The 19,696-nt window shown below is 48.0% G+C and overlaps 1 protein-coding gene across 2 annotated transcripts in view; it reads right to left on the bottom strand.

Moving 5' to 3' along the window:
- Nucleotides 1–17,040, bottom strand: part of ARHGEF6 (Rac/Cdc42 guanine nucleotide exchange factor (GEF) 6) — a 29,979-nt gene extending 12,939 nt beyond the window's left edge. The window contains exons 1-9 of one of the 2 annotated variants that reach the window (XM_010185566.1): nucleotides 16,960–17,040; nucleotides 12,490–12,590; nucleotides 11,886–12,087; nucleotides 9,387–9,457; nucleotides 7,882–7,976; nucleotides 6,326–6,421; nucleotides 5,356–5,478; nucleotides 3,926–4,064; nucleotides 1,483–1,542 (exon numbers count right to left, since the gene is read on the bottom strand). In XM_010185566.1, the coding sequence (XP_010183868.1) occupies nucleotides 1,483–1,542; nucleotides 3,926–4,064; nucleotides 5,356–5,478; nucleotides 6,326–6,421; nucleotides 7,882–7,976; nucleotides 9,387–9,457; nucleotides 11,886–12,084 (783 nt within the window). In that variant the 5' untranslated portion in view covers nucleotides 12,085–12,087; nucleotides 12,490–12,590; nucleotides 16,960–17,040. Of the gene's footprint in view, nucleotides 1–1,482; nucleotides 1,543–3,925; nucleotides 4,065–5,355; nucleotides 5,479–6,325; nucleotides 6,422–7,881; nucleotides 7,977–9,386; nucleotides 9,458–11,885; nucleotides 12,088–12,462; nucleotides 12,591–16,959 lie in introns of both variants that reach the window. The other variant, XM_010185567.1, reaches the window with a different exon arrangement.
- Between the last annotated feature and the right edge of the window lie 2,656 nt (nucleotides 17,041–19,696).

Below are 19,696 nucleotides of genomic sequence, written 5' to 3'. Positions count from 1 at the left end.
GTCTTAAAACATACGATTTTGAACCAGACTATGGGGACTTCCTTTGCTTTTGCAACTGTTGTGTGCTTCAGTGGCTGTCAGGGTGCCTGCATCCTGCGTTCCCGGGATGCAAATCCAGACAACACCCACAGCAATCCAGCACCGCCTGCACAGAGTCATCACAGCCGCTTCGCAGTCCCTGCCGTGCCATCACCCCCCACCGTGGGACCATGCATCCCTTGCAAGGGGCACCCCTGCCCATCTGACCTCAAATCCACACTGAACCTGGTTATCATAATTACATTAAATTGCTCAGCACGCAAGAACAGATCTCAAGTAAAACCACGCATCACTTACGAGCATCCCTAAAGAATAATGACACCTTGTAATTTAATTGAATCATTCCTCTATTACCTGCTAGAATAAATGGAAAGGGAGCTGAGTTTCTAAGTAAATGTAATATGAGCACCCTTTTCCTGTTTTCTATGAACTTTCTCCTCCCCATCTTTTATCTGCACTGCTAAGCACTGAAAACTCGCATCTGCTGTGCTAAGGAAGGAAGTTGGACCACATCTGGAGTGGTTATAGTGAAAGGTATTTAGTGGCTACAAAGCGAGAGAGACTATAGCTTTTATAATAATTGAAAAAGGCTTTGCTGGGTAAAACCTTTGTGCACGTGGATGGCTTTTCCCCCTATTTTTCATCTCATTGTAGTAGGACCTGAAGGGGTGCAGGTAACACAGCTCTCAGAAATAGCTTTGTTATCTCTGACTGCTGCTTTGCTCCATTCTCATCCCTTTGCTGCTGCTTGCTCCATTCCCCACCAACGGCCACAGCACCCAGTGCCACAGATTACCTGCAGTATGGTCAAATTCTCCTGATGCTCCGTGAGCAAACCTCAACAAAACCAAGAGTTGCTCAATGGGCTTAGAGGGGTTGAGTCAGACACTTCACAGAATCACAGAATCACAGAACGTTAGGGATTGGAAGGGACCTCAAGAGCTCATCCAGTCCAATCCCCCCACCAGAGCAGGAACACCCAGATGAGGTTACACAGGAAGGCGTCCAGGCGGGTTTTGAATGTCTCCAGAGGAGACTCCACAACCTCTCTGGGCAGGTCACTTGCGTTACCCTTTCACCACTCATCCCAACGAGCAAGGAGCAGTCTAATTTCAGGTGGCAAATGATCAGGGTATGGAGGCAAAAGGAGATGAAAGGGACCCCGCTGCCACCACTGTCCACACGTGGCTTTCTGCAGCAGAGGAGAAAGTTGGAGATCCTTCTGTTCTGCTGCTGGGACTGCAGAGCCAGCGAGCAACTGCTGAAACATGCCATCAGAGGGGCAGCTCCAGGCTTGAAACTTGAAATTAAGATTCTGTATAACCTGTCTTTTCCATTCAAAAGACCATTTTTTCTAATGAGGAGACAAATGTCAGGCTTGACTCACTCTTCATGAAACGCTGCCCTGAAATGGAACGCTCTATTTTCAGAATTGCCACCTACCACAAGGGACTTGAAGGATGTGATGGCTTTCAAAACCTCTTCGTGATCTGCATGCGCCTCCTAGTGAAGGGAGAGAAAAATCCCTCAGCCACCAGCACCAGCACCCACCCTCCATAGCACCCACCCCCCTGCCACACACAGGGCCACAGGACCTGGCAGGGCACTGGGAGATGCAGGACTCAGGGTGCAGGCAGGATGGGGCCAAAATTCCCCAGATAACTTCCTTGCCACCTAGTTCAACATGACACAGTTAAAAGCTGTTATGCAATTCATTGAGACCAATTTAACGAGTGTTAAGTGGCCAGAGCAAAAGCAGATCGGATTTTACTTCAAACAAACTTGGCTTACAAAGAAAATCAATCAAAACAGGCAGAGGCACAGGGCAAATTTCTGGTTTCCCCTTCAGGCATTGGCACGCAAAGTTTTCCAGCCATCACCTCACCAAGGGTGCAGCTTCCAGGAGCACGAACAGGAGCTTCAGCTCCAGGTTTAAGGGAGGGCACATCTAAGCGGGTGAGGGAGGGGAGAGCAGGATGCTGCCCCTTGTCTCTGATGACAGCTGCATGCACTAGCACCTTCTCCTGGGCATCTAAGACCCTACATCATAGACTCATAGAATGGGTTGGAAGGAACCTTTAAAAATCATCTGGTCCAACTCCCCTGCAGTAAGCAGGGACACTGTCACTACATCATGTTGCTCAGAGCCCCATCAAGCCTGACCTTGAATATCTTCAGGGATGGGGCCTTCACCATCTCTCTGGGCAATCTGTTCCAGTGAACTACCACTCTCATGTTGAAGAACTTCATTCTAATATCCAACCCAAATCTACCCTTTTCTAGGTTGAAACCATTACCCCTCGTCCTATTGCTACATGCTCTAGTGAACAGCTCTTCCCCAGCTTTCTTACAGGCACCTTTCAGGAATTGGAAGGTCACTATAACATTCCCCTGGAGCCTTCTCTTCTCCAGGCTGAACAGCCCCAACTCTCTCAGCCTATCTTCATAAGGAGAGGTGCTCCAGCCCTCAGATCAACTTTGTGGCCCTCCTCTGGACTCGTTTCAGCACTTCAATGTCCTTTTTGTGTTGGGAACTCCAAAGCTGGAGGCAGTATCATAAACTCTTCACCATCCAGACCCCCTGCCAAGCGAATCCTAAGGTGTCTAGTTTGTGACGGAGTGACCCCTGTGGCTGCCTGGGATCACTCACCTCTGAATTCGAGATGAGGGCTGCCTCAGACAGACCTGCTCCATCTCCAGCAGCACAGGGAATGCTATGGTATACATCCATGCTGCATGCATCTATATTGCATACATCCATATTCTTCCCATGGCATCACAGCTTAAACCTCAACCCTACTGATTCATGCAACAAAACCCCCACACTTGTCTTCAAAACAAAGATAAACATGTGATGTGTGTGTCCCTGAATCCACTGCCAAACCCCATGCAGCACCCTGTGATGAACACGCTGCCTCTGCACAGCCATGGAGGCTGCAGCCAAGCTCAGCTCTGTCCCCACAGCTCAGCTGAGCCAGGTGAGAGCAGGACAGGCCAGATCTGTAGTGTGCCTACAGGGCAGGCTCTTATACCCTCTCCTATTTTGCAGAAAAACCCTTGGCTCAAGCACAGAGATTTTAATCCTCTGACTAGGATGTAGATTTGAATGATCATGGCTAAGCGTGCTGAGTAATTAACTGGGAATTAATACTGGAAGAGGGAAAAAGCAAACCCGGTTAAAAATAGACTGTTACTTCCGTTTTCTTCACCTCCTTGCACCACCCCTGAGGTCTCCATCCTCACAGCTGGAGTGTACCAGCAGACGAGCAGCAGAGCTCCAGCGGCAGCAGGATGGAGATCTCTACAGTCCCTGGGGGGAGAAACGTCCTAAAACAGATCTGCCACCCACCAAGGACGTTTCTGTGCCCCTTCACTGCTCTCCCTGCTTCCAGGCTGCTCCTCCGCCCCCGTGTCTGGCTGCCAGATTGGTGTCTGCTTGTGCCGCTCTGTCTCCACCCAGAAGCATGAGCTGGGGATGTGACTGTGAGCTGCAGGAGCCAGAAGCAAGGGATAGGAATCTCATAAAATGATAATAAAAACACCAATTTGTTACCCACTGTGCAAATGAATACCAACTGACCCTGAACTCTGCTTTTACTTGTGCTGGAAACAGCCCATCTTAGAGAAGGGGCTAGGGTGAAAAGCAGTCAATGCCTTCCCACAGCATCCCTTAGACTCCACCGCTTTCCCACTTTTAATCATTAGATTTACCTTTTAAGGTAGACAACGTCCCACGGAGATGGAATACCTCCTTGGATGGGTGGTAAGTGCTTTTAGCAATGTGGTGCTCAAATACCAAGGCACAGAGGTGCCCCTAGCAGCTAGGGGGGCAGCTCTTGCAGCACCAAGGGGCACAGCCTGACCAGCAGCCCCACATCCCACCTACCTCCATGTGCCGCTCCAGCTCCTGCAGCAGCGACACGTATTTATCCAGCCTCAGGAAGGGTTTGCTGAGGCTTGTGGTTAAGATGAGGATACCAGGGTTGGCCGCACCCTGGCTCTCCATGAACTTCTCCAGCTCATCACTATAAATAGAGACAACAACAAGAAGGAGGAGGGCTCGCCACTGCCACGGGTTGTGTTTTGCTGCCTCCCATGCTCTCCCAGTGGCCAGTGCCCTGTTCCGAGCTGTATGTTTTTAAAAGCAGTCCAAGTGTCCACTTCAAGCACCCTCCTGTCACAAACTTGGCAGGGTGAGTGGTGAGCTGTGAACTTTTCCAACCAAGCAAGACCCCACTCCGCAGGGATGCAGGGGACAATGCTGCGTGGTAGTGGGCATTGGTGTGCACAGCCTCTGGGGTACAGGGATGCTGGCTGCTGGTCCCCCAGCACAGCAAGGTGGCCCAAGGCCAGGTGGTCAGCAGGGATGCAGAGGCTGGTGCTGTGCCAGAGGATGCTGCAGCAATGCTCTGGGAGCCTACTGGGAGCCGTAATGCCGTTGCGAGCTCATACATTGCTCTGGAAAACACGGCTTGTGCATCTCAGTGCATATGCGAAAGCTGATTCTTTGATTAAGAAAAGGAGTCAGACTGAGGACCCACATGAATGAGGCATTTACAGGAGCCAGGCTTTTTGTTAGGTGGAATTAAAGCCGTATTACCACAGGTATATAAATATATTGTGAGTTCTCATTACAGAATGGGAAGACTTAAAGAGTATGGCCAGGGTTCTGGCTTTTCCATCACTGCAAGGAGGACAGCTAAACTGCTAGGAGTGACAGCTGTAGTCTTTTGGCTTGGTGTGTTCTCTAGCATAACATACAAATTCAAGCATCTGCTCAAGTGGGATGTGTGCAAGGAAGATGTTATTACTGTGATCTACCAATGACCCTGCAAATCAAGCATTTGGTTGCACAGCTGCTCAGTTATTAAGTTGGGTAATTCTGGGTGAATTAATGCCCACCCTCCTTTTGCAAGGATGTGCCACACACCGTGGTGCCCCAGGGGAACACACTCTCACGTGCCCATGTGTGAGCACTTCAGTGATAGGTCTGAAACAGCATCCTGAAGCAACAACCACAGGAGATGCTACTGCAATGGCTGAGGTCGCCTGTTTTCCCCAACAAAAGTCCTGTATGTGCAGACAGGACCTGAGATCAGCTCTGATGACAAGCAGCACGAGTTGTCTCTGTGCTGGAGCTACACTGAAAAGCCCAAAGCCCCAGCATTTTCCCCAGCAGTGGGATTCCGTGTTATCCCCCTTGCCTGCCCTATTGCCAAAATACAGGTCAAATGCCAAGCCAGGTCAAGTATTAACAATAAAATTAACTTTTTTTTAGGAGGGATTTCAGCCTCAATCTCCTTCTCCATCACTCACCTGTGTTGCGTGAGGACGCTGACTGCCGACGGGTGGTTAGCACAGTACGTCAGGTACAGGGAGCGGAACTGGGGCATCAGGTTCATGAAACAGCCTCCCACGCGCTGCTGGTTCTCCGGGAGCCTATGGGTGCCAACACACCAGCCACAACATTGAGCCCTTGGTCTGCACCCCAAGTATCTGCTCAGAAACCACCCACTGCACAGGGACATTCCCTGGTCACTGCGTAAGTGCAGCACTGAGCAAAACACCCACACCTGCCACTTGGGAAGGATGAAGAAGGAGGTTCTCGGATGGGTCTGGGTTTCTCCGGTGCAGACAGTGAGTACCACAACCTACTGTCAGCCTGGGACAAGGTGTGACCCAGCCATCCTACCAGCAGCGTTGCAGCTGGGATGCCTTAGCCTACTGCAGCTGATGAGCATGTGCTGAAAAGAACTGGGTGCAACACAGGGGTGTTCCTACTGTCTGGGCCATGAATAGGAGAGAGGAGATGGAGAGAGAAAGAGAAGCCATGGTCTGAATATATTTCCAATATTCAGTCTTTTCCCCATCTCTTTATAGCCTTTCCAAAGGAGAGGCTGGGCTGAGGCTGAACATGTGTGCCACCCTCCCTGCAGGAAATTCTCACCTCTAATAATTTGCTCTTTGGTCCCTGGCAATCCCCATCTTCACATCTGCCAGGTCTCCTACCCTGCACATGTCTGCATCTCTGGTCTAGGTACACTTTCATGTCAGCTCTAGTGACACTTTCATTCAGCAGATGCCTTAACAGTAGAAATGTCAGAGTTTCTTCTATCTTCCCTCCTGCCAAAGCACTACCTGCTACCTTTCTTCAATCCTGTTATTTTCTTCTATATTTAATAAGTTTAAGACAGCAGCCAGGAGGAACATTAACGAACATGTCTTTCTATTATTTTTGGCTGCAGTTTAATAGCTTAACAACCTCAGTGCTGTGGCACAAGCTTACTTTGCAAATTCTTCCAAGGCTTGGTTCAGTGTTTGCTGAAATGCAGAGATTTCTTCCACATTTCCCAGCAATGATGCGATGTCCACAGCGCTGAGCCTAAGAAAGTCAAATCACCAATTAGCATCAAAGAGATGTTGCTCTTAGGAGCACCCCCATGGTATCTGTAAGCTGTCCTACCAAAAAGACCCAAGAATTGCTCTTTCCCCAGATACATCATGAACATGGGCAAACACAAAATCCATGATCTGTGAGCTACAGACCACAGCTTCCCAGAGAAGACATCTGCTGTCAAGGATTATCTTAATTGGATTTTAATCACTTAATCACACTAATCTTCTCAGATGTTTAGCTGTCTAATAGACACAGACAGATGGAGTTTCAGCCAGGGTATGGGGAGGAGGTGTGTGCACAGACACAGAGACAGCTTTGTCTTCAGGGATGCATGCTGTGAGTTTCTCTACATGAGCAGGGTCCTGTGAGCAGCCCCTTGGGCAGGCGCTGCTTTGTTCCTTGAGCAAGGTTGGATTTTTCCTAGCCAAAGCTAACGTGCCTGCTTCTGTCTTCCTCAGGGCCATCCTCAGAGTCACCATCTTCATTTAAGCCATTTGCTGCCTACAATGCTGAAAGCATGAGAGACTTTCCCAGCTGAAGACATCCCACATGAAGATTTGGGGAAAGGTGGAGAGATTCAAATACAAAGGCCTTAAGACACCACTCTCCCATCTCTCTGGACTGGATGATGTCTAAACATCTGCCCTTTGCCTGTGAGGCCCCGGAGCCACCCAGTCCTCCCGCAGCGTGCTCAGCTGGAGGGACCCTGGCCCCGAATGCAGCCACATGGACAGGGTCACCGAGATGGCACCACTTGGAAGAGAAGACCATAAAGCTGAAGCAATAAGCAGGAGGTGAAGTTAACTGCCCTGGGTCTTTCAGGCAGGGTGAAACCATTGATAGGAATCTGCTGACAGGCAGTGGGTAAGGACAGCATTTGCTGCCTCTGCGCCGTGCTGGCCATCACGTGTGGCAAACAGTAAGCCTTGACAAGGCCCCCCACTCACCCCAGCATTGCTCAGACCATAAGTGATAGCTGTGTGGATGGGGGGACAGGGGAGACGTTTCTTGCTCAACAGTGGTTTGGCTTTAGCAAGAGGCCATCTAAGCAAAGAGGATGCAAGTTGTTGCGTGCGAAATGATGACAAGAAAACGCCATGTGGAAGTCACAACAAGGAAAATGACAAGGGGGGTAGCCATGCAAGGCACACTGCTGGGAAACATGCATGCTGGGCAGCCACGCACGAGCTTGCGGGTGGGTTGTGACAGCCAGCCCTCCACCAGATGGAAATGCCTGTCCCTCGCACAGCCCAGTGCCTGCACCACCACTGAGGAATGGGAAAGAGCAGAAACCTATATAACATGGGGTTCTTTTCTGGTTCACAGAAGCAGTGAGGCTTTACAAGAGCAGCAGTAACAGTCCCTAAACATTCAAAAGCAGGAAAGTAATGAACTGTGGTCAATTTTACAGGGTTGTCTCCACCTCAGATGCCCTTATATCTTACTTATCATAAGACTGGAGGGGTCTTAAGTAAGTTCCCAGAAGTGACTGTAGTTCCTTCGCATAATCTCGTTCTGTTTCCAGAATATTTTGCAACACCTAGGGTGAGAGACAGAGCACTGAGCAGATCTTAGTACTAGCGACTAGTCAAAGGAACATGACATCAGCTTCCAAGTGTGGAAAAGCATGGAAGAGTATTTTAAGTCCATAAATTACACTTCTAAATGCAGAACCCAGAACACTCAGGAAAGCCCTAGGGAGTCCAATTTGGGGATTTCACTTCGCAAATTGGGGGAGGCCTGGAAAGCAGATGTTAAGGGCTGCTGCTTCTTCTCTGGCAAAGCATGAAGACAACATCAGGTCAGACCTGAGTTTAGTATTTGACCCCCGAAAGGCTCATGCCTCACCCTGCATGTATAACTGCCTGCCAAGGTATGCAAACAAATGATTTGTGCATGCATCCCGGCAGCACCGCATGCACGAAGGCCGGCAACAATTTAAATGTTGGCTAGGCCAAGAACGGCTCCTGCGGCAGCTTGAGAAAGGACACAGTTCACTTGCCGCTTTGAGGATGTGCCAAGTTTGGTCCTGGTAATCCATTTCAACAGCCAACTTGTCCCCGACAGCAGGGGAGGCAAACCCACCGCCTGCACGCTCCCAGTCATCACTCAAGTTTCTCTTTGCAGAAGAGCTTTGGTGACAGTGAAGGTGGTTCCCAGCTCTCTGGACATATTGTTTTTGCTTTGCTTTGCTTGAAATATATTTAGACATGCTAATGAGCATGTTTCACCTCCAGCACTGAGAGCCAGTGACGGTCACAGGCAGGCATTGTGATTCTCATACATCGCAGGCTTTGCTCTTGCCTAGAAACAGCGGGAAGGTACCTGCCCCCCTGTGCCAGACCTCACCGCTTTGGCAGCAAGATGGTAGAGGCGGTGACGTTCCTCCACCCCATCCACAGCCACAGTTCACAGCCTGGCAGGCTGACCTGCTCCGAAGCCAATCCCAGTTGCCAATTCAGGCTGGGATCTGTGGTGGCTGCCCCTTCCCCAAGGGCCACAGCTGCTGGCAGAGGCACAGGGCAGGCAGCTCGGGGTGTAACATCTTCAGCCAAACCCGAGAAAGGGATTGTGAATCAGAGCCCTCATTTGGCTTACTTCACTGTGACATTATCTCCCCATCTTTATCAATAGGAGCCAGCCTGCAGTCAATGGCAAGGTCTGGACCAGAGGCATTGTGCCTTATTCTCCAACACTGATCCCAAAGCTGTCACCTCTGCTGTATTATCTCACTCGCCTACTTTGAGTCTCTCCTTCTGACATCTTGCAGCAGGTTCCACTTGTGGTTTATTGTCTCGACAGCCTTGAATCAAGGAAATGGCAACAGCTGCACTTAAATACAGTCACAGCCCCAAATGTTACAAATTGCTTCAATGATTTCTAAGGTAAGGTTCAGAAGATAAATAATATGCCACTTATTTAAATATACGATCAGCACTTTCAAACTTACCACAGGGTAATAATTCTTTGTCAGCTGAGTGCTTTCAAGTCCTTTTAATGCTTTGGGAGAGAGTGGCTTATCTATATTAAAAAAAAAAAAAAACATCAGTAAGTGACAGTACACAGCTCATTATCCCCAGCAGAAAAAAAGTCACTGCCACATCATGTCCAGCAAACATAACTTCACCCCTGTGAACGCCAAACTTCAACTGCAGGGTTTGTTTGCCTGCCTCAATAAAACTAGGAGCAAACCGATGGCGTGCATGACATGACAGCAATTGAGGGAGTCGCACCAGAAACATTGCACAGCCTCTGCCAAATAATGTACAGGTTTGCTCCAAAATCCCTGGCAGAAGTCCAGCGTCTGGCGCTGTTTGGAACAACAGTGTGGCTTCATCCAGCCCACAAAATTTGCGTTTTAAATCTGGGTGTCTATCAGAAAGGCTGGATACAACATTTTGCTTCAGGTGATCACAAGGCACTTGAAGCCGACACCACATGCACAAGTCCTTGCTCCATTTTCTCTCCCCTGCCAGCAGCACAGCTTTACCAGCTCTCCCAGCACCCCGGTGGCACCATTTCCCCTCCGGACAGGGACAGGTCAGCTGCACCGTCCCGGCTGAGCTGCGCGTGTTGTACTGAGCTGCCTCTATGCTGCACGGAGCAGCCAGTCTCACCTTTCTCCCTGCAATCGCTCACAGAAGGCAATTAATTTCACACCGATAAATTGATAAATTGATAAATAATTGATAAATTTAGCCCCTGGAAACTGCAGCTTGATGTACCATCTAATTATTGCCCTTGCAGAGTTTCCTCTCACTTCCAGCTGGGAGCTCTGTGCCTCATTTAAAGACTTGAAGGAGCTTTGCTCCACACAGGTAGCTATTTCCACCCAAAGGGTACGCTCAGGACATGGTGGTAGTACAGACACTGTTGAAAAACAAGGAACTCCATTTCAAGTAACAAATCTTGCCCTTTGGAGGTGAGGACAGCAGCAAGGGCTCCTCCTGTGATGCAGCCCCCCAGGCAGTGGTCCTGTGGCAGGACAGGGTTACCTGATGGGCCCTGCATCCAGCATTTGCAATATGGCCACGCATCCTGAGCAAGCAGAGACAGAAGGAACGAACCCTTCTCCCATGTGAAAAGGGTGCTGGTGAGAGGATCTGGGTGGAAAGACTCTGCAGATAAAGAAATTGACTGGGCTCCTACATCAGGATCGACAGGAGATTTGCCCTTAGCCTCAATGATGTGCTGTTATTTCATGCAGGTCGCATCTGATTTTCCCTATGGGACTGAAGTTTGCTCTCTTTAAAAAAAAAACCAACAAACTCCACAAACCAACAAAAAACATTTCTTTTCTCCACTCACTGACTTAATTAGAGATTCCCAGGTTGTGTCAGACAAGCCTTCAATCTCTGTTGCAATGTCCTGCTCCAGCTCAGATACCATTTCCCAGAGGGAAACAGTGAGAGATGAGACATCCTAACAAAGATTTTTTCATTTAGAATTAAATAAAAACTGGCCTAATTCTGAACACTCATTAATTTTATTCTTTCCTCCGTTGCTTTCTTAGCTTGCGAGCGTGGGAGTGGGGATATCTAACAGGGGTTGTGTATTTTGCAGCCACATTGCTGATGTCTCATGGCATTTAAGGTCAGAGCTGATCCTAAGCCACAAAACCAGCACCCAGCACACAACAGGTCTCTGTCTAGAGTAAGTCCTCAAGGCACATTAAAGAATTAAAGTTGGATTTTGTAAGAAAAACAAGTTTACTGACACAGAATGGCCTCGGAAGCACAACGGGGTGAGCTGCTTGAATGGGTATGTAACACTACAGGGCAGTCAGCCAGAGGCACACTTCATGGCATCATCACCCACATCTGGTTAAATTCACATCACAGAAGATGTTAAGGACACTCAGGACAAAGCTCAGTCAAGGCAGATGTCACCAGATGGTCATTCCCTCCCTCTTCCTTTCTCAATATCACTGTAGCTTTGCAGCAGAAGATACTCTGTGAAATCAGCCATTGCTATGGACAAAACTAGGGGACCATTCCCTGCAGCCATGTAGTCTTTGTTGGTTTCCTCATGGATACCATGAGTATCCATTCCACTGCTGCCAGAAATGGCAGGATGAAACACCAACACATTGCCTGACCAAGGTCTCTAACAAAAAGTCAAACCTGCGCTCAGATGTGGGAGAGACCTGGCGGCTCTCCAGGACAAAGGGTAACCACGCAGCCACCACGTCCCCGCTCCCACGCTGCTGGGGCTCAGGGGAGTGAGAGAAAGGCATGATGTACTGGGAAAGAGGGCGAAGCAGCTCTCAAACAACTCATGCGAAAGACTAGGCTTTACCCTTCCGGCCTCACATATCCTTCCATTAGCCCTGCTGTGTTAAGTACAAAAACCAGTCCATAATAAATAGCAGCAATTTCCCAAAGGCACAAAGATCTACACTGCATTATACCGCTGTCATTCAATCAGCCCTTGAAAGCAATTTGCTTACCGGTGGATTTGATTTCTCTGACATAGTTGCTTGGGAACCAGCCTGTTTTTCCATTCAGGGTCCCTTCCCACCAGCCCCCTTCTTCAACCCGGGTGACATAAATAATGTCTCCTTTGTTAACGGAGAGTTCATCCTCATTGGTCTGCTTAAAATTGAACCTGGCCTTTACCACCAGCTGATGACTGCCATTCTCTGTCATCTCCTAAGGGAAGAAACATGGAAAAACATCAGTAAATAGTAAAAAAAAAAGAAACCATTGTTCTTTTTTATTGTGACAGTTGGTTTTGTCAGTATTGCTCTTTATAACAGCAATAACGTCTTGCTTTTGTGTAAGCACTCCTGCCAGAGGATCACAAGGTCCTTCCCAAGCATTAATTGTTTCACAGTGTAATGGACAGCAGATAAGAATTGCTCCTCCCATTTCACAGAGCAGGTTTGGAGAAGCCGCGAGCCTTTTGCCAGATGTGATGGAGATGGCAGAACAAACCTGCCAGGGACGGTCAACTCAGAGGTATCACTCTCACCTCTCTGCCCCCACAGCCACCAAACCCTTGATAAGATGTGAAATAAAGGATACCACAGGCTTGGACTGCCTCCTTAACACCCTCGCTGACTGAGAAGCTGTGCCGTCGGAGTCAGGGTGGGGACTTCCAGCCGCAGAGCTAAGAGACGATAGATGTGAACATGGCCCTTCTGACAGCTGATCTGGTGAAGCAAAAACAACATCTGAGTTTTACTCAACTGTCCACCATCCCTCTGCATCACAGCCAAGCAAAGAGTAAAAGCTTGTAAAGAAAACAGGAACAGGGGGCACAACAGTTCAGGGAGCATCTATCAGAGCAAGATAGCAAGTATGCTGCTAGTCAGCAGCAAGGATGGTTTTGCTGGGCTGCGTTAACGCTTCCATGATGGAAGAAGTTGAATTGCATCCCAAGGCAACTCCTAGGTTGTGCCAGCTCAGCAGCCATGCATCCAATCACAGCATTTTTTTTTAAATCCCCCTTAAAACTGTAGAAAGATAGAATAATACTCAGCCCAATGCTGCTCAAGTGGGAGTATTTCTGGGATCTGAGTAAGCACTGTTGAAAGCGTTTCAAAGTTTAGCTCGCAAGTGAGCACTCTTAGGTCACCTCTGCAGCTGCAGCGTGGGCTTCCCTGCTGAGTGGGAAGGATGCTAAACAGCTGGCCAACACAATTGCCTCTCTATTTTGATAAGTCCTTTTGGGTTCATTATACAACTGAAAGAGGCTAGGCACAATTTTGATTGCTGTTCGTGGACGACTGTCATCAGCCTTGTGAGAGAGGGATTCAGAGAAAGGACAGAAGTGTCACCCCCAGGAGATAGACAGCCCATGGAAAGGGCAGACCATCCCAGCAGCTCTTGGAGTTGCCTTCTTCACCTGCTCAAAGCTCCTTGCTTTGAAAACTTGTCTCTGGGCTTGCTCCTGCCACCACCTGCCTGACACTGGAAATAATGCTGCTGCTCTGAGGCACATCTATTTTTCACAATTAGTGACTAGTTTCTACATTGATAACAAAAAACCTGCAGAGGGTAAAAAGTTTTCTGGCCACAACTGGCCTGTGCTGAGATTGAGTTGGTGGGCTCATGCCCAAAGGCAACACCGGCTCCTGCAGAACCTGGCAGCACTCAGCCCCAGAATGCAGTCTGGATGCTGCAGAGCAGAACATGGGCTTCAAGCCACTCAGTAATTCACAGTATTTCTCTGCTACTGTACCTCATACCACACCATGGGACAACTCTCAGATCACCTCCTTTCTGTGTATCATGGTGCTCAAAGGAAGAAACAACAGACGTTATCATTTCAGTAAACTGTGAAGTACTTTCGAGATTTGCCTTGTAGCTTCTTTTCAGATTTACAAACATTTCTGTATCCCAGAGTTGTTGTTTTCCACCTGTGGTGTGGACCTCGCATGCCCACGGACCTCAAAAGGAGGACAGAGAGCAGCAGCCTGTGGTTTGCAGGCATTGCTTTGCTGGGTGTGCAAGTCCTTGGGAAAACATTTGAAGCTCTTCGAAAATGCTACATCGAGTGTGTGCAGGAATCAGAAAACAAAAACTCTAAGGCTACTATTTCCCCATTCTCCTCCAGTCTGAACGTCAACATGGAAAACTCATTCTGAAAGGGAAGTTTGGTGGGAGTTACAGGAACTCAGCTGGGCTCCCGTTCTCTCCAGAGGATTTTTGTTTCAATAGGAAAACACCGCATCCTTGGATTGTACCTGGAGCAACACAAACATGGAGAATGGACTTGCTTTGTCTTCACCCAGCACCTTGCACCACAGGGACTAGGTCCATTACTACCACTTCCAGGTGCTGCTGCCTTACAAACCCCCAGCCAACATCATACCCACACACTGGTCGTCCGCCCAGTCCAGGCTCCACTGATAGACAACATCCACACTCCCATGGGCGTGAGTCAGTTTTCTCTCTTGCCCTGCTCGTTACACAATTGCCTGACAACCGCACAGTGAATTCCCAGCTCCCCGGGCTGCGGCGACAGCAAAATCCCTCCACAAGGAAAACCCACTTTGCAAACAGAGTGGGTTTATTTTTTTGTTCTCTGAAGCATCCTGATATTTGAGCAGGAGCGGTTTCGGCTGCTCCCTGCAACTCACGGGCCAGGAGGGGTGGCCAACTGCCAGCGTGAGATGTTCTTCTCCTTAGCCCTTCCAAAAAGGGAGGGTGTAAACCACGATTCCAGGCTTCTTCACTTATTCAAGCCATCAGCAACAGTCCCGCGGAAATGACTCGGTTACTGTAGATTTTATGCTTCTCCCTGCCCCTCCCAGTCTTCCAAAGCTTTTATAAATATCTGCAGCAACCTAGAAACAAATGTAAAACTGACTTTGACAGTTTGGCAGGGAAGTGTATCATTTATATTGCATCATGACAGCATCCTATTTTATGCCTGGTCCAGCATGGAACACTGCAGCCATATATTGCTTAAACTACAGTTAAAATAGCTGGGTTTTCTGCTCACATTCCTACACTATTTTTGGCAGATGAGCCTCGTCTGATCCAGCACAGCTGGTTTTCTTCCCCTGCCCTCTCTTTCAGATGAAAGCATCAAGCTCTGTATTGCTCTTATCTGATGGACAGCTGCTCAATTCTGAGTTTATCCCCTATGAACGATGCCTCTAGTTATCTGCACAAGAAGATCCACAAAGACACAAGGATTTGGACTTCAAATGGATGCTCAGAAGCACATTTCTACAGCGTTTCCTTAGTTGTCACCTACTTCCCTCTGCCTCCAACTTGGAGTGCACAGGTATGCCGAAGCCCTGGTGCCAGCCTGGTCCCGATGCTCCATCCAGCCCTTGGCCCCTGTTGAGATGGACAAACCGGGCCATCTGCAGTCAGTTTGTAGGACACAGGCTCCTGCTTCTCAGGAACTTGACCAAGCCACCAAAAAGCAAATATTTCAGACATGTATTTATTTTACCCTGTACTTTTCCCAGGAGTGCTCTCTTCCTGAACAGCTAATTATATCACAGGCATTGCGCTTTTTAACATTTAAACAGAGAAAGCATATGTTCAAACAGATGTTTGCCATGAAACCAAGAGGATTCCTATAGCCCCGCTGGTAACATCTGACAGAAACAATATATAAGTTGCTGTTTATATATCTATACATCATAAAACAATATACAATAGGTTATATAATGTATAAATATAGTATATATTTTTCTATATATTATTTTATAAAGCCTTGCATCAGAACAGAAGAGAGAAGAGGAAATAGGGAGGAGAGGGTCCAGTCCCAGCAATGAGGTTGTTTCATTGAATGCTCAAGCAGCTTCTGTACTAGCAGAAGCTAACCCAAAAGCAAAAATCCAGTTGAAAGAGAAATAAAACAGCCAAGAAAACCACTGCAAGCCAAATCTAGTCCTACTAAAGGAAAAATCAGGGGGTTGGGTTTTGAATTTTTCTCCTTTTAATTGCCTAAAATGTAATTGCAGCTGGAAAACCAAACTCTCCTGCTAGTGCTGGACCATGGTGAGAGTGCAGGACTCTGTGCAAACCCCCTTACATGCCAGGGGACAGAAACCCTTTCCACCCTGCAAACTCCTCCCAGCTCAGCAAAGAGCTGCCTAAAGGAAAAATCAGGGGGTTGGGTTTTGAATTTTTCTCCTTTTAATTGCCTAAAATGTAATTGCAGCTGGAAAACCAAACTCTCCTGCTAGTGCTGGACCATGGTGAGAGTGCAGGACTCTGTGCAAACCCCCTTACATGCCAGGGGACAGAAACCCTTTCCACCCTGCAAACTCCTCCCAGCTCAGCAAAGAGCTGCTCCTCAGCCCCCCAGCACAGAGCCCCCGGTCCCCTCACCCCTCACAGAGTACCACGCCATAATCGTCCTCCTGGTGAGCTTCTCCTTTCACAGCCTATGTGACCAAATATCAGTTTAAAGCAGCCCGTGGGGAACAGCTACATATTTGGGATGGAAACAATAGGAGCTGATTGGGCTCCTTGGGCTGTTTGCTCCAGCAGCTCGCTCCTGCACCCAGGGAAGCAGGACAAGCCATCAGCTCAATTCCCAAATCCAGGAGCCTATTCCATGGATCCAGGGAGATGACAGAGAAAAAAACATCGATACAATTGACTGAGCTTTTGACAACATTTGTTTTGATATTCAGTAAAGATACTATGCAGATGGATCTGGTTTTCTCTTTGGCTTTAAAACGCACTATTTAAAATCTGATATTTGCATTTTGGGAGGTGCAGGCTCATTTACACAGAGGATCCTTTACGATGACCTACTTTGAGGTCCCTTAATACTGTCAAACCTGCGCAGAGGTCCCTTAGTGTAAAGCGACAATCTAGCCCTGTGAACTGCAAGCAGCAACTCTGAAACGCCACATTTAAACCTGGAATTGGCAGAAGCATGACATGTCGATCCCACTGTCCAGCATCAGGCATCAGTGCTGGCAGTACAATTTGCCAAGCCTCCAGAAATCATAGTAAACTAGGAATAATCAAAAAAACCCACCTCACGCCAGCAGACATCAGAATTTGAAAAGACAACAGAAAAAAAGAAACTTTTTTCCTTACCTTCAGTAGCTTTATTTACAGCTGTTAACGTACTCAGGACCTTGGAGAACTGTTCTCCGGTGTACAAATCGTGGGGATCAAACACCTGTGAAAGAGGAACGTGGTCAGCCCAGCCCAAAACATCTCACTCCGGCCATCCAAGCAGCCCACGGCACTGGAGTGGGACAGCAAGGATTAAGCGTCTCTGCAGGGGTAGGGGATTTATCTGGGGCTGACAAATCCCATTTCCTTTAGAGCAAGTGAATTCCTGGGGAGCCAGCAGTGTGGGAAGGGCATGGGGAACCCATCAGTGTTCAGAGCATAACGCTGGGGACAGGGAAGGGAATTGGTGGTGTCTGCAAAGCAGGGACTCTCTGAAAATCACAGAGAAGGTTATTGCTTGCCTTGAGGGAAGGAAAGATTTTGCTGCTATTTTTGTTATCGAAAGCTGAAGAGATTGAGGCCGTACATATACATGTATGTATACACCCACATATTTTCTACAGCAGAAGAAACAAACACAGAATTTTCTGCTATTGTAATATGGCATATATAATACTTTTTTTTTTTGCAGTAAGCCAAACCCAGTTATTTTATACACAAAAAATCCACTCTAAAGAATTTTGTGTTCCTAAGCCTCAACAGCAAAACAGATACACATAATTAGCAAATGCTTCTTTTCTATGACTGCTAACCTGAACCTTGCATAGCCAGCTCTTCAGAAATCACCCCCAGTGCAACTAGAGGCAATCTGAGTTTCCAAAACACTGCAATCCCCTCTAACACCTGAGAAATGCCCTCAAGTTCACACAGACTGTACAAATCCTACCATTAGAGGAGCAAAGATAAGTGATACAAAAAGCCCCTGCTATTGGTACCACCAAGGCACCATCTGCTAATCCTCAAATACACGTTGTGTTGCAGATGGAGAATAGAGTCGCAAATCCAACCAACAGGAAAGATGATTTTAAAGCTCTCCTGGCAGACACCATCTACTTACACCACTTCCAATGCACTACAGAGTGCATCCTGCTAAACAAAAACGAGCCTTAATTACCCTTAGGGTAGTACTGCCCTTTCAAGTGGCCCTTTATTGCTTCCCAGTATCGCTCCTTGAGTATGCTTGGCTTATTTCAAAGAGGAAGGGGATTGGCCTCTTCCATAGCCCTGGATGCTCGCAGCATCTCTTCCTCTCAACACCAAGTCCAACACAGGCAGTACAAATGCTGCTCTTTGTTGAGAATATATTTAAAAATTGACTCAGCTGCTCAGTACTGGGAGAAAGGCTTTACCCTAAAGAAATCTAATCCAGAGGAGGAACAGTCTGCTGTCATTACACATATTAAAATCAGTAGCTCTGCTGCTCCGATTGCACCGACCACTTTGCATGTTCTGGGGACACCACCACGTACCTTGGGCTGTTTCTCCCACCTGCACTCGCTTGGGTTTGCTCCTTCTGACCACGTGGCCCCCGGCGTCTCTGCCAATTGTCGCATGAACTAGTTCTGCTGCCTTGCAATTGCAGCCAGTGCTATCTAAGCATGGCCTCTGGCCCCGAGCAGCGACGTTAACGTCTCCGTGGAAAGGGAGATGGTAACAGAGAGCCTGGGTGTGCACTGACCCTGTTGGCAAGCACCGGAGGATGCGACATTACAGCAGCATGCCTTCACCCTCCTGCCAAGCAGGGGAGGAAAGCAAATAGCGAGGCTGGGATGTTTACGTGCAGCTCTCCGGTGTGTCATTTTCTCAGTCATATCCTTTTTCTTCCACTCCAGTAAGTCCAGAAAAACAAGTCCTGCCTTGAATGAATGACATTTTTTTTTTCTTATTTTTTTTCCCCAAAAGGACCAAAGTAGTAAAATATATCTCTGATCCTTCGAAGCTCAGAACAATGCTGTAAGCTCAGAGTCATCAGACTAAGTCCAGAGGAAAATGGTGGCAAGAGGGATATAGAAAAAATCTAGCACAAAAGCAAGCAGTAACTTCTAGGACTTTTATTCACAGAGAAATTGTCTGGAATAGCTACTGTGGAACAATGGCTATGTAAAAAAATTCTTCTGGATCAGCTACTGTAATGTAAATATATTCAGCAACTTATTCCAGAATAAACTCATCATACAGCAAGATCCTAATTTATGAGCTAAAAATTACTTTTCCCAGCACAATCTATCCATAATCCCATTCCTAACTAAAAGAAAAACTGCAAGATTAGAAGAAAAATAGAAAGGAGAAAGGCTTTTCCACTCTAAGCTCACAGAAGATGTAGGTAAAACCCAGCTTAAATGTATGGCTGTCCTCTGAGGAGCTCTGTTAAAGTGCTTTTTCCTACTTTCAGGATCCAGATTGCAGCTCCTCTTGGTGCTCCAGGGGAGACAAAACCTGCACTGCTGCATCCCCCGTCCTGCTCCGAGAGACAGTGAAGAGGGGTGCTCACTGACCAGCGACCAGATTAGCACCCAGCTTTTCAGGAAGGACCTAAAAATCAAACCCAGGTGCTCCTAGCAAGTTATCAGCACCCACAATGCAAGCGCCTGAAGCTACAGAAAAGTTGGGGCAGCACAGGGCTGTATCTTCCCTGTACCAATGTTTTTTCTGCACAGGAATTTATTTCCTCAGTTGGACACAACCCCGACACACTCCAAGCTGGGTGCAGAGCCGGCGCGACCGCAACCCTTCATCCCAGCCCGAGGATGAGGACGGAGTCAGCCCGGCCCACCCCCGCTCCGGTTGCCGGCACTGCCCGACCCCGGTGATTCCC

The sequence above is a fragment of the Mesitornis unicolor genome, unplaced genomic scaffold (assembly GCF_000695765.1).
Source record: "Mesitornis unicolor isolate BGI_N332 unplaced genomic scaffold, ASM69576v1 scaffold20495, whole genome shotgun sequence".
In the NCBI taxonomy this organism is placed as follows: domain Eukaryota; kingdom Metazoa; phylum Chordata; class Aves; order Mesitornithiformes; family Mesitornithidae; genus Mesitornis; species Mesitornis unicolor.
The sequence above is the reverse complement of the archived record's forward strand: the minus strand, read 5'-3'. Positions and strand labels throughout refer to the sequence as shown.